The sequence below is a fragment of the Antennarius striatus genome, chromosome 11, assembly GCF_040054535.1.
Source record: "Antennarius striatus isolate MH-2024 chromosome 11, ASM4005453v1, whole genome shotgun sequence".
NCBI lineage: Eukaryota > Metazoa > Chordata > Actinopteri > Lophiiformes > Antennariidae > Antennarius > Antennarius striatus.
In genome coordinates, this window is record NC_090786.1 from 13,316,281 (window position 1) to 13,327,966 (window position 11,686).

At 38.8% G+C, this 11,686-nt stretch overlaps 1 protein-coding gene across 4 annotated transcripts in view; it reads left to right on the top strand.

The window, feature by feature from the left end:
• The window catches only part of wdfy4 (WDFY family member 4), a 40,052-nt gene extending 29,360 nt beyond the window's left edge, over positions 1-10,692 (top strand). Inside the window, exons 50-64 of one of the 4 annotated variants that reach the window (XM_068326954.1) lie at positions 8-50; positions 1,357-1,476; positions 1,563-1,686; positions 1,768-1,877; positions 2,899-3,049; positions 3,909-4,000; positions 5,175-5,384; positions 5,484-5,604; positions 7,008-7,165; positions 7,417-7,575; positions 7,675-7,854; positions 8,100-8,282; positions 8,738-8,825; positions 9,490-9,619; positions 9,817-10,692. In XM_068326954.1, the coding sequence (XP_068183055.1) occupies positions 8-50; positions 1,357-1,476; positions 1,563-1,686; positions 1,768-1,877; positions 2,899-3,049; positions 3,909-4,000; positions 5,175-5,384; positions 5,484-5,604; positions 7,008-7,165; positions 7,417-7,575; positions 7,675-7,854; positions 8,100-8,282; positions 8,738-8,825; positions 9,490-9,619; positions 9,817-9,880 (1,933 nt within the window). In that variant the 3' untranslated portion in view covers positions 9,881-10,692. The other 3 variants (XM_068326955.1, XM_068326956.1, XM_068326957.1) reach the window with 3 other exon arrangements.
• Positions 10,693-11,686: the final 994 nt, after the last annotated feature.

The window sequence follows — 11,686 nt, forward strand, 5'->3', positions numbered from 1 at the left end:
GTTTTAGGAAGGCTCCTGTGGTTGAAAAAGCATCCCTTGTTAAATGGCAGGTAATGCAGTACACATGGAACTTCAACATGTTTGTTTACTTAAAGATGTTTGTGCCTGCACAGCAGTTCAAAAGATGCTCACATTATTTTAAATAAAGCTGTTAATATCACAGTGTGAAAATACTCCACGGCAAGTTTAATTCTGTCATTTGAAACTATCCTCAAGTTTAAGTGTGTGAGTACAGAACAGAAGGTATCCGTAAATGTCCTTATAGTGCAGATAAGTATTCCCGGCAGTGGCTCAGCGGTAGAGCAGATGTCCTGTAGACAGATCGCCCCAACCATCGGCGGATCGAATCCCGCTCCCGCCAGGACATCCTCGGAGGGAGTGTGAGCTGACGGTGGGAGGTGTCAGCTCACCTCCCAGCCACTGCCGAGGTGCCCCTGAGCAAGGCACCGTCCCCCCTACAAGCTGCTCAATTGGGGCGCGTTCCTGAAGCCGCTGCCCGTCACTCTGCCTCCCTATGTGTGATGTTTGATGTGTGTACTAACGCTAACTGCATGCTTACAGGCCCCCCTGTGTGCTGTGTTTCACGGGGCCTGTGTATACACTGACTGCCGTTAAAAAACTAACACAAAGACCATATAAAAATATACCTGAGTGACTGTGTAATTTCCCTCCGGGGATTAATAAAGTGTACTTCTTCTTCTTCTTCTTCTTCTTGATCTGTCATTATCACCAAGAAAGAAGATGTATTTACCAGTGGTTTATGTTTTGTTATCATGATCACTCAGTTCTGTCAAAATTTTGAACATGTTTTGATGAGATTTTTCGAAGAGCTATTGCATGGTGTACAATCAGGATCATCATCGGGATCCAGAATGTTTTTTTAGTGGAGTATTGGTGGCATAATAAATAAGATCTAATGACCCAGAATGTCTAAATTTATATGGTATACTCCTGTGAGATAATACATTTTGCAGACTTTCAGCTAAAGTGATGTTTCAGCAGTAACTATGTTGGTTTAGTTAGGCGTTAGATTTGATCTTTAAACATCACCAATGTGGTAATATTGTTTGTTTTCAAATTGATAAATAAACTAATAGTGAAATCCAGTTATATATCATGTTTCTGGATCTACTTCATTAATGTATACAGTATGTTATGTTTAACTGCTGTAAATACTAAAGCCAATTATATACTAGTAATATTACATGCTATACTGGTAATCTACTTCAATTCATCAAATTTAAATAATATTTAAAATGTCAAATGTAAAGCCTATCACTAGGCAAAACATTTAATATATTTATTGGCTATCAGTAACCCAGTTCCACTATTGTTTCTCATTCGTCTGTCATTAAGAAAGGGGAAATCAGCAACTTTGAGTACTTGATGTATCTGAACACCGTTGCTGGGAGGACGTACAATGACCTGATGCAGTATCCAGTCTTCCCATGGGTTCTAGATGACTACCAGTCAGAGGTGAGACTGCACACAAGGCTTGAACATTCGAATGATATGGGGCTAAGGTAATGAATGTCTATTTGATCTATTTTTGTTCTTGATAGACACTCAATCTGTCAAGCCCTGAAACTTTCCGTGACCTGTCTCTGCCAATGGGAGCCCAGACAGAGAAAAGGAGGGAGATGTTCATAAAGAGATATGAAGAAGTACAGAACATCATGAAGGAAGGTTTGTGTTCTGCTGTTTCTTTTTCATCTGTCTAAATAAAACTACAGTATATTTTTTACTCAGCATGTTTTGTCTTTGTAGGCGACATGTCGGCACAATGCCACTACTGCACCCACTACTCCTCTGCCATGATTGTAGCGTCCTTCCTCGTCAGGATGGAGCCCTTTTCACACACGTTTCAGGCACTTCAGGTGAGGTCTTCAGCACCTCAGGAGGTAAATTGATGAATAATACTGGGTGCTTTTTAGATAAATACCAGGCTCCTCTGTAGAGTTGAACTCTGCAGAATTCTTGAACCATGCACGCATACAGTACATGCATGCAACATGTCAAAAAAACACACTCATGCTATACAGAGTAAGCAATAAATGTGAAAAAATAAATGTATGAAGATGTAATGTATGAAGGTATAATACACTTTACTAGATATATACAGTATACAGTATTATACTGCGCTGTATACTAATTTTATAGTCTGACCATCATTTTCTTCTACTCCATAAACCCAGTGTTCCAGATGCCCACTAACACTAATCACTGTCATTTAAAAAAATTAAACATAATTTTATATTTTATAATTTTATAATATTATAGCCACAACATATGATATCTTGAGTGCTCAACAAAAACGTTCTGTTCTATTTTGAAAGGCTTGAAAGCACATCATCTGGAAATTTCAATATATATGTAAATAATTACAGAAAGTATCTAAAAGAGGACAAAGCAAATAGCTGCAGATGCTACCAATTTACAATACAACACCCAATTGATTATAATGAAAAGGCATGCATATTTGATAGAATAAGAATAAAGAATAAAGCAATAAAGATGATAGTCTGGTGAATTACTGTGCATTTTCGTCTTCTGAAGTGACTAGCGTGTATAGCAGTAATATCCATAACTGGATTTACATCTGTAACCTGGTTTGCAAGTATATATATGGTATTTTCATTCATTGAGGTAATTGTTTTAGTGTAAATTACATATTCTCTCAGGAGATTTCTATGACAGATTATAGAATTTCACAGAAAGCTGAAAAGCTTCCTTGAAATATGTTGTAGTTGCAAATATTTCCTGCTTACATAATACAATGAAGACTATAAAATCATTATACTGCATCAGACTTACTGCTTTCATTAATGTTTCTCTTGCATATTTTGGTTCAACAGTGACCTGACAGTCTGACAGTATTGTGTCTCATTTCCTCCACAGGGAGGGTTTGATATACCAGAGCGGATGTTTTACAGCGTGAAGAAGGAGTGGGAGTCTGCCTCCAGAGACAACATGGGGGATGTCCGAGAGCTGATCCCAGAGTTCTTCTACCTGCCTGACTTCCTGCTCAACTCCAACAACATGCAAATGGGTCAGACACAAGTACCATCTGTGTATCTAAATTAAGCACTAGCAGTTTAGCAATATTAGACACATTTGTTGTAAAATTCACCTTTTACATCACTTTAACTAGTTACTTAGTGAAAGGATTAGCATTTTCCTGTGTTTCCCTTAATGTCATAAGTTACCATGAAACACACCAACAAGCAATGTGTTGTCCATCTCATTCTGTCTTGCTGTCTTCATACCCAGTTGGTAGACAACAAGCGTGGTTAATCAAAGCAATTAAATTAATCCTAGAAATTGCTTTTTTGGCAATTATTTACTCATACAAGACTAGATAATGAAGTTGTTGGACTATTTTAAAACACATTTGGAAGCTTAATAATTATTTACAGCAACATAATGCTGTATTTGGAATTGAAAACAATGATGATGAGGATCATTTTAAAACACGGCATAAAATAAAACTCTACAGCACCCATGTTCATAATAATGAGAGAACGTATGGGACAGTTTGACTCGCTGATGTGTTTTTAAATGTTTTTGGGCAACAGTGGATGTGAATGGCACAGAGGAATAAGCACAATTAGTTTCTGAACAGGTAGTACTTTTTTTTTACGAAGTGTATTTTTTAAATTAATAATATTTAAAACTATTAAGATATTATTATGATACCTTTAGGTACCATATCTTCTCTTATCCACTTTTGAAACCATTTAAAACTCATTTTGGAAAAAAACCCCAAAAAAACCATTGGTCAGCCTTCTCTGCTTTTTGCCTGTATCATCTTTCTGGGAACAGTTCCTTTTCTTTAAATAATGGCACACAGTGATGTGATCTGATGTGATTGAGCAAGCTTCATTTAATGCATATCTATTTCATTCTAGGCTGTAGAGAGGATGGTACCACTCTAGGAGATGTGGAGCTGCCTCCGTGGGCGAAAGGTGACCCCCAGGAGTTCATTAGGATCCATCGAGAGGTCAGTGACACCTGACCACACCAGGCTTGTCTGTTTCGATTATTATACAAAGAGACTTTTCCCAAAATAATTAAAAATGTTTGTCAATACTAGCTGATGTGTGCTCACAGATGTTTGCGTGCCTAAAACACGTATCTAGTTTAACAGTGCTGCTGTACTTGTGTTGTTTACACAGTAAGCTCATCTTCATTCTTTACATTGGAGTATAAGCTACAGTCCTAATTGAGAATGTCCTCTCTTTTCTCTTGTGTTTTCTAAAAGTCACCTTGTCTTTTTCAGTTTTCTTATTCTTTTACTACTGTCTACTGCCAGTTTTTTGCTTATCCATGAAACTGCATGTATCTGAATTCAAATGAAGGCCTTTGATGGACAACAGCATTCTGAGTAGACATAAGAATCTGTTTCATAATTCTGTTATTTCTGCTAGCTATACATGGGATGAACATTCTCATTATTCTCTCGGCTCTGTCTTTTCTTTCCTATGTGTGGTTATTGTGTGTCGCTGTTTTTTTTCTCTCTCTCTATCTGCCCTCCCTTTTTCAATTCCTGGGGCATCTAAGATAGTTATCACTCTGTAATCTACTGAAGTACTCATATTGTCTGCCATTCTCATAAAATTAGTGACTTTAGAAGATAGTTTTTCTTGCATAGACAAATTGACTCAAAACAATATATTCTTTTTTATGGTGTTTTGTGTGTGTGTGTGTGTGTGTGTGTGTGTGTGTGCAGTTGTTGTTTTTTTCTGTTTTCCTGATATTCCAGAATGGGTTTATTATGATTGGGTGCTAGGATATGCATGGTGGTCATTATGCCCACTTTGCCTTATTAACACTTCAAAACCAATCTGTGGGTAATTACACCCTGATCTTTCTTTAATCAAACAGTGAGATATGCTCATACCGCAGCTGTACAGCTATGTAATGTACAGGGCTTCTAAATTGACTTTTACAAAAAATCATGCAGTATTTGAACATTATGATCGGCTAGTTGTGCATCCTCACAGAAGTTTTTTGTGCTTCTAAACTCTCACATTAACAGTTTGACTGATGGTGTTTCTCCTTTAACAATTATGAACACCACACACTGTGTTTTAAGACTGCACAGTGCATGCATAGTAGTTTTGTAATATTACTTTGCTAGTTGGTGGGACAATCTCCTGCACTGTTTCCTGTAGGCTCTGGAAAGTGACTATGTGAGCTCCCACCTCCATCTGTGGATTGACCTGATTTTTGGATACCGTCAACAAGGCCCCGCTGCTGTAGAAAGTGTGAACACGTTCCACCCTTACTTCTATGCTCAAAAAGGCTGGCAAAACACCAAGGACCCAATCGTCAAGAGCACAATCTTGGGATACGTGAGCAACTTTGGCCAAGTTCCGAAACAGGTTAATATAATATGAAATTGGTTGGAAGCAAAAAAAGTACATTATCTTCTGCATGTAAAAATAATGAATCTTTCTGAATATTCCTTGTCTTCCCTTTAGCTCTTCACTAAGCCACATCCACCTCGGGCCAGCTCAAAGAGAGAGGGATCATCATCGTCACACCTGATTCCTTTTTTTTTCAAACTGGACAGACTAAAGACCAATGCACAGCCATTCAGAGGTATAACTAGGTGATCCAATTTTAAATGTTTGACATTTTCGGGAAATGGGCTTTTATGCTTTTTCCCCACAGGTTTGGTGAAAGGACTAATATCTTACTAATGGCAGTATGTTGGATATGCATTTACCATTAGCTTGTAATTTAATTAACATAATGCAAAGACTGGAAAAAGGGTGTCAGAGTTGGATCAGCTCTGTCCATAGGTTAAAAAAACTGGCACCTCTGGGGATTATTTATACACTGGAGCCTTTGTACTCATTCCTTCAGATAGAACAGTTCAGTTGTGAAAACGTGTTTTTTCTTTCAAATGACTGTGTGTGTGTGTGTGTGTGTGTGTGTGTGTGTGTGTGTGTGTGTGTGTGTGTGTGTGTGTGTGTGTGTGTGTGTGTGTGTGTGTGTGTGTGTGTGTGTCTGTGTGTGTGTGTGTGTGTGTGTGTGTGTGTGTGTGTGTGTGTGTGTGTGTGTGTGTGTAAGGACAGTTCTGATATTGGGATTACATTGTAATTTTAGCAACAACATATGTTTCTCAACAACTGAACTATAATTGGCTCTGCTTTTGACACTATTTTGTAATGCCCCCCCCCCCCATTTTATCTCACACTTTCAGATCAGTTATTAGATACGAGATATACCGAGGTCTCATGGGAATCTTTGAAACAGAGCAGGAGCGCCCATAGATTAATTTACACTATACAGAGGAAGAAGGAGCTATCTGTTAGAGCCAAAATATGGAGATGACTCTTCCGCTGAGCCCTACTTAATAATCTGAATATCCCTACAGGCCAGCTGAGGGAAAGGAGATGAATCTGTGAATGCTCAGGGAGAGATTCCTGCAAATTACATTTCATATTAAATCTTAGATTGTCTGATCTGATCAATAAGCAGATAGAGATGAATAGGAAGAGGAATGTAATACTACTGCACAAATAACCCCCGTTTTTTGTTGGGTTTTTTTGAAAGCAGAACTGATTCTAGTAAGTAATGATTTCTGTCTTCTCCTGCATGAATAGGTCAATTACAGACACAATTACAGCCCCTCTCTCACTATAAACATACAGTAGAACAACTACGGCTGTCCAGGATGCAGGTGTCCCCCTAGGACAGAGACACACCTTGTTGGAACCTGGGAATAGCTGTTTTAATTGCCCAGTCTTCTATGGTCGAAGTAATGAAATTCTTAACAAGTTTACTGAGCTACAAAACTCTTTAATGTGATGTTTTTGAAGAGCTATTACAAGTTTGTACAGGTATAAAGAAGGCAGAATGAGGCCATTTTCTATTTTTTTTTCCTAATAATGGGTGTATATGTTTTTACAAACAATTTGAAAACACTCTCTTACTTTTGTTTGACAACTTTTTCCTGATACACCCCCTCCTCAATAACCCTGCAAATCTTTCTGCAGAGCTGACCAGAGGCCCAGTGGGTCAGATACTGTGTTTAGAAAAAGAAGTTGTGGTGCTGGAAAAAAACCGTCTGCTCCTGCCACCTCAGTTTGACTGCATCTTCAGCTGGGGCTTCCCTGACAACAGCTGTGCCTTTGGAAACAACCCCACAGAAAAGGTATTCATGTATGCATATATATGAGCATGCACAGCAGATCCACTTTACATTCATTTCATTATTGCACGACTTTCCATTAAGTGACAGGAATCACATGAAGAGTGAAACCATTGAAAATCTTGTCCATATGGACTGAATGTATTTGACCAAATGTTTTCACATAAGAAGCATTCACCACTGACATGCAAACTAGTCAAGTGTTTTAAATATTTGGAAATGCACAATGATCCGTCGTATATTTCCATTTCTAGACCTTTGCAGTGTGTGAGAGTTTATGTGACTGGGGAGAGACTCTGTGCGCCGCTTCTCCCGACTCAACGACCATTGTCACTGCAGGAAGCAGCACCGTGGTGTGTGTGTGGGATGTAGTGGTCGACAAGGACAAAGTCGCTTTCATGAAGCTCAGACAGGTCAGCTCCTTGGCCATCTGCAACAGATATATAGAATAGGTTTACGGAACATTGAACATATAAATATACTAACAAATACTTCCTAATTTTTCTTCGTAGCCTTTATATGGTCACACAGACGCAGTGATGTGTCTTGCTGTGTCTGAGGTGCACAACATGATCGTAAGTGGCTCCTGTGACCTCACCTGCATCCTGTGGGATATGGAGGAGCTAAGCTACATCACTCAGTTAGTGGGACACACCACCAGCGTCTCTGCACTGGCTATCAATGACCTCACTGTAGGTTCAACCTCTCGATCTGTCATGTTCTCTACCTACTGTCCTCTCTTCTCAAAATCTTTCAGTTCCGCCCTTTTTTGGGGACTTTTTTCAGCTCCCTGTTTCCATGTTTGTTCATGTATGAGTTAGTAAGGATTCATACTGTTGACATATAAATCCTCTTTGCATATATTTTACCTTCTTTTGGGCATCTCTTTCTTTATCTCTGCTCACGACAGTATTAATACCATATTATTTTGTTCAAGGGTGAGATTGCATCATGTGCAGGCCCTCTACTCTACCTGTGGAACATGAATGGTCAGTTGCTGACATGCACTGACGCTTCCTTCGGGCCTCAGCCAGACATCCTGTGTGTCAGCTTCACACAGCGACGGGAGTGGGACTCTAAGAATGTCATCGTCACTGGCTGTGCCGATGGCACCATACGGGTGAAGTTTTTGTATTATGTGTGTAATATGTGGGTTAGTTCTGTCTGTATGGAAGATTGTATGACCCTTAAGTCAATGTCGGGCAGCTTTTTGTAGGACTAATAGATCATTTGTTGTTTTTATACAGTATTCCAATGTGGCAGTCATTACTTTGGCATTAGTCTCACAATTAGCATCCTGGATGTCCAACTAGGTATTAATAACAGCATATGAGTTGTGTGTGTGTGGCTGCATTTCAGCATGTGCTGCCTCTCTGCAATCAAAATGGCAAACTCTAGACTGAACTTCAATTCTGCGTGGAGCCCGTGTAACATCAACAACACATACAAATAGCATTATTTCTTTATTATTACCTTGAGTTAGGAGATATGTGTGCACCAGTGCGTATGCAAGTGTTTTTGTTATTATGTTGAATTTTGTCTGATTTTCCTACTCGTTATGTGTCTTTCATACAGATATGGAAGACAGAGTACACCAGAACACAATTACCTGGCCCTCCAGAAGAGGCTGTGTCCCCAGGGCAAGACCGAACAGAGAGAGATGGTAATGTTACAGGCAGTAGAATGGGATATGCATAGAGGTATTGTGTTTATAACAACCCAGATTATGGGAGTGGTTGACAGCAAGGAAACTGTGAGACTAGGATGCAGTAACACTGAAAGGAATGGTTCTTGTGTTTTCAAACAAAAAAAACCACAGCCCATCTAATTAGATGAATCCTTAAGAGCGAGATGATTATTTTTAACCGCTCATGTTGGAGCTCGATGCTGTGGTTTTCAGATGAGAGGTTATAATGCTTACCCCTTCCCTCACTAGCATTAGGGCTAGCAGGAATTATGTTGTTATAAAGTTATTAAACATAGAGGCAGTAAACACTGATGAGTAATTCTGCTGACGTGTGTGTGCTTGTATAATTTAGAAAGCAATAATACCCAGATCCAATTTGGCATACGTTGGTTACAGCCTGGTGTCACCTCATAGGAGTATTACGCTTGGTAAATTACATTGAGACAAGAGTTTACATAACACTGAAGCATTTATATTCGAGGGATTTTTCTACCACTAACAGCCTGCTGACAACAAACAAACACTGTGTTAATACAGGTTTTGTTTTTTTGTAGGGTCTGCTGGGCCAAGGTTACAGACAGAGTGCACACCTATTGTGATCCGGTTCTAATTTTTTTTTATTTAAATGATTTAATCACAGTGAGTGACCCGGGCCAGGTTAAAGACTGGAAGAGACATCTGGTGTTATGTCAAGAACTGCAGAGAAGTAATGCAGTGTCACAACGACGTTTTAAGAATAATCCAGCCATCACAGCGCTGGCCATTTCCAGGTAACTACAAATAGAAGAACTTCTGACTACATTAACTCTATTCTTCAGAAAAATATTTCACTGTGTCTGTATTTTTACTGATTAATTTAATTTTATGATACAAAACAGATTCTTATTATAAACTGAATTGGCTCATGTTCACTACGTAGACATGCTGCATGCTTTACAACATCTTAACTTCCATCTCTTCCATGTAGGAGCCATGCTACTCTGTTGGTGGGTGATGCCTGGGGCAGAGTTTTCACCTGGACCTGTGAATGACAGGCTTGGAGTGCAATCATAGCTCTGGCCCTCATTTCTACACTCACTTAATCGTCACAGTTGTCTCTAACCCTGTGAATCAGTATCAGTATCTCAGTACCATGACAATGGCTAATCTAATCTGTGTTTCAGTTCTAATCTTTATACAAACATTCAGGGATATCTATGTTACATTATTTTATATGCTGTATCTTCAACTTGAGAGAGCTTTTTTTTTTTTTTTGTAAATACAGAATGTCAACAAATTTAAATAAAAGTAATTATTTGCCTAAATGTGCTCTTACGGGCAATTTATCTCTGAGATGTTTTATTTTATTTTGTCTGGAAGTCATAAAGGTGAGGCCAGAAAGACACAATGCTATATTTCTCAGAACAGAATTTAATGGAAAACACTCCCTAAACAATACTTCACATTAACCCTTGTAACTCCAGTAGAGCTAATAAGCAGCCTGCTGAACACCAGCAGTAGCCTGTGGTTGAACTGAGGAACTTTGAGCTACAGGCACGGGGAATTATGTGAATGACAAACATGAGCGTGCAACCACTGCCAACACTCCGTGAGAAATACAGCTTTTTAATAGTCTTGTAGACCTAGAGCAGTTCATTTCTCACAACTACACAAGAAGCTTCCATTATCATAAAATATAGCATGCACACATCAGCATTTTTATGCTGTGAGGATTGCAGTGTTTTGCTTCGGGAATGTTTGTGGTATGAACAATACAGGATGTTTAGTTAGTGCTGAATAGTTTATAGTCTTCTTTGTTTTGTTGCACAATGTGTTTTCAATCTTTTTCACAATATGGTATTTATAAGTGTTTGAGCATTTGACTGGTTTTTCATTCGCTATAATTTTTCCACGTTTATTTGATCATGCTGTGGATGAAATATAAAACTTCAGGTTTTGTCGTGGAATCCTTTGTGATGCATACAGATTTCACTCGTGTGGTAACAGTTTACCAAGGATGAATGTGCCTTTATTAGAAAGTGAATCCTTTCAATACTAATCTTCGTCTTTAAGAAGGAAGCAGAAAGTTATACATATAAATGATAAATACTGTTTTAAATTATGGTACATTGTGGAGGCATCTCTTTTGCCTCTTAAATGCACATGCACCACTTCTCTCTGTCATAAAAGAAGAGGTCTTTCTCTTTAACCTCTGTGTGTGTGGCTAATTGTGCTAAGTGGAGTAGCTTAATAGAGTGGAAAATAGTCCTCATAATTTTCCCAGAGAGCGAGCAATGACCTTCTCTAAAGACAACGGCCATCTCCATTTTCTCTACACCGCTGGTTTTATGATCTGAAATGTCAAACCATTGGGTTCCTCAGAATAATTAAATCAAATAAATTATTGCACCTATGCAGAACCATCTTGTAGCCTAACCCAATTATAATGCACTGTAAAGCTAATTATTAACCATGATTATAATTAGTCTAATTTGAATAAATGTAGTCATTAGCAGGTTCATAGTAGTCAGTGAGCCTGAGCTCTGGGGGATGATGGTCTCTCTCTGTCTCGTCTCCCACTCACAAAGGCAAGTGTGTCATTCTCTCTCTTCTTAAGTATGCATCTCTTTCTTCAACCCATTTTTCACACGCTGACCTTTGTAATGCCTCCAACCTTCACCTTCATTGGATCGGTGAGTGTGATGTCTGCTGCCTTCAGGATTCCTGTTTGCTCTTTGTGCCACGATGATTTGACTGAGAAATGAGAAACAGAGGACCCCCTGTGCTGGTTCTGATACCCATCTCCAACCCTTTTACACTTTTATTATCGGGGTGCTTTCATTGAAATTGACCAAAGG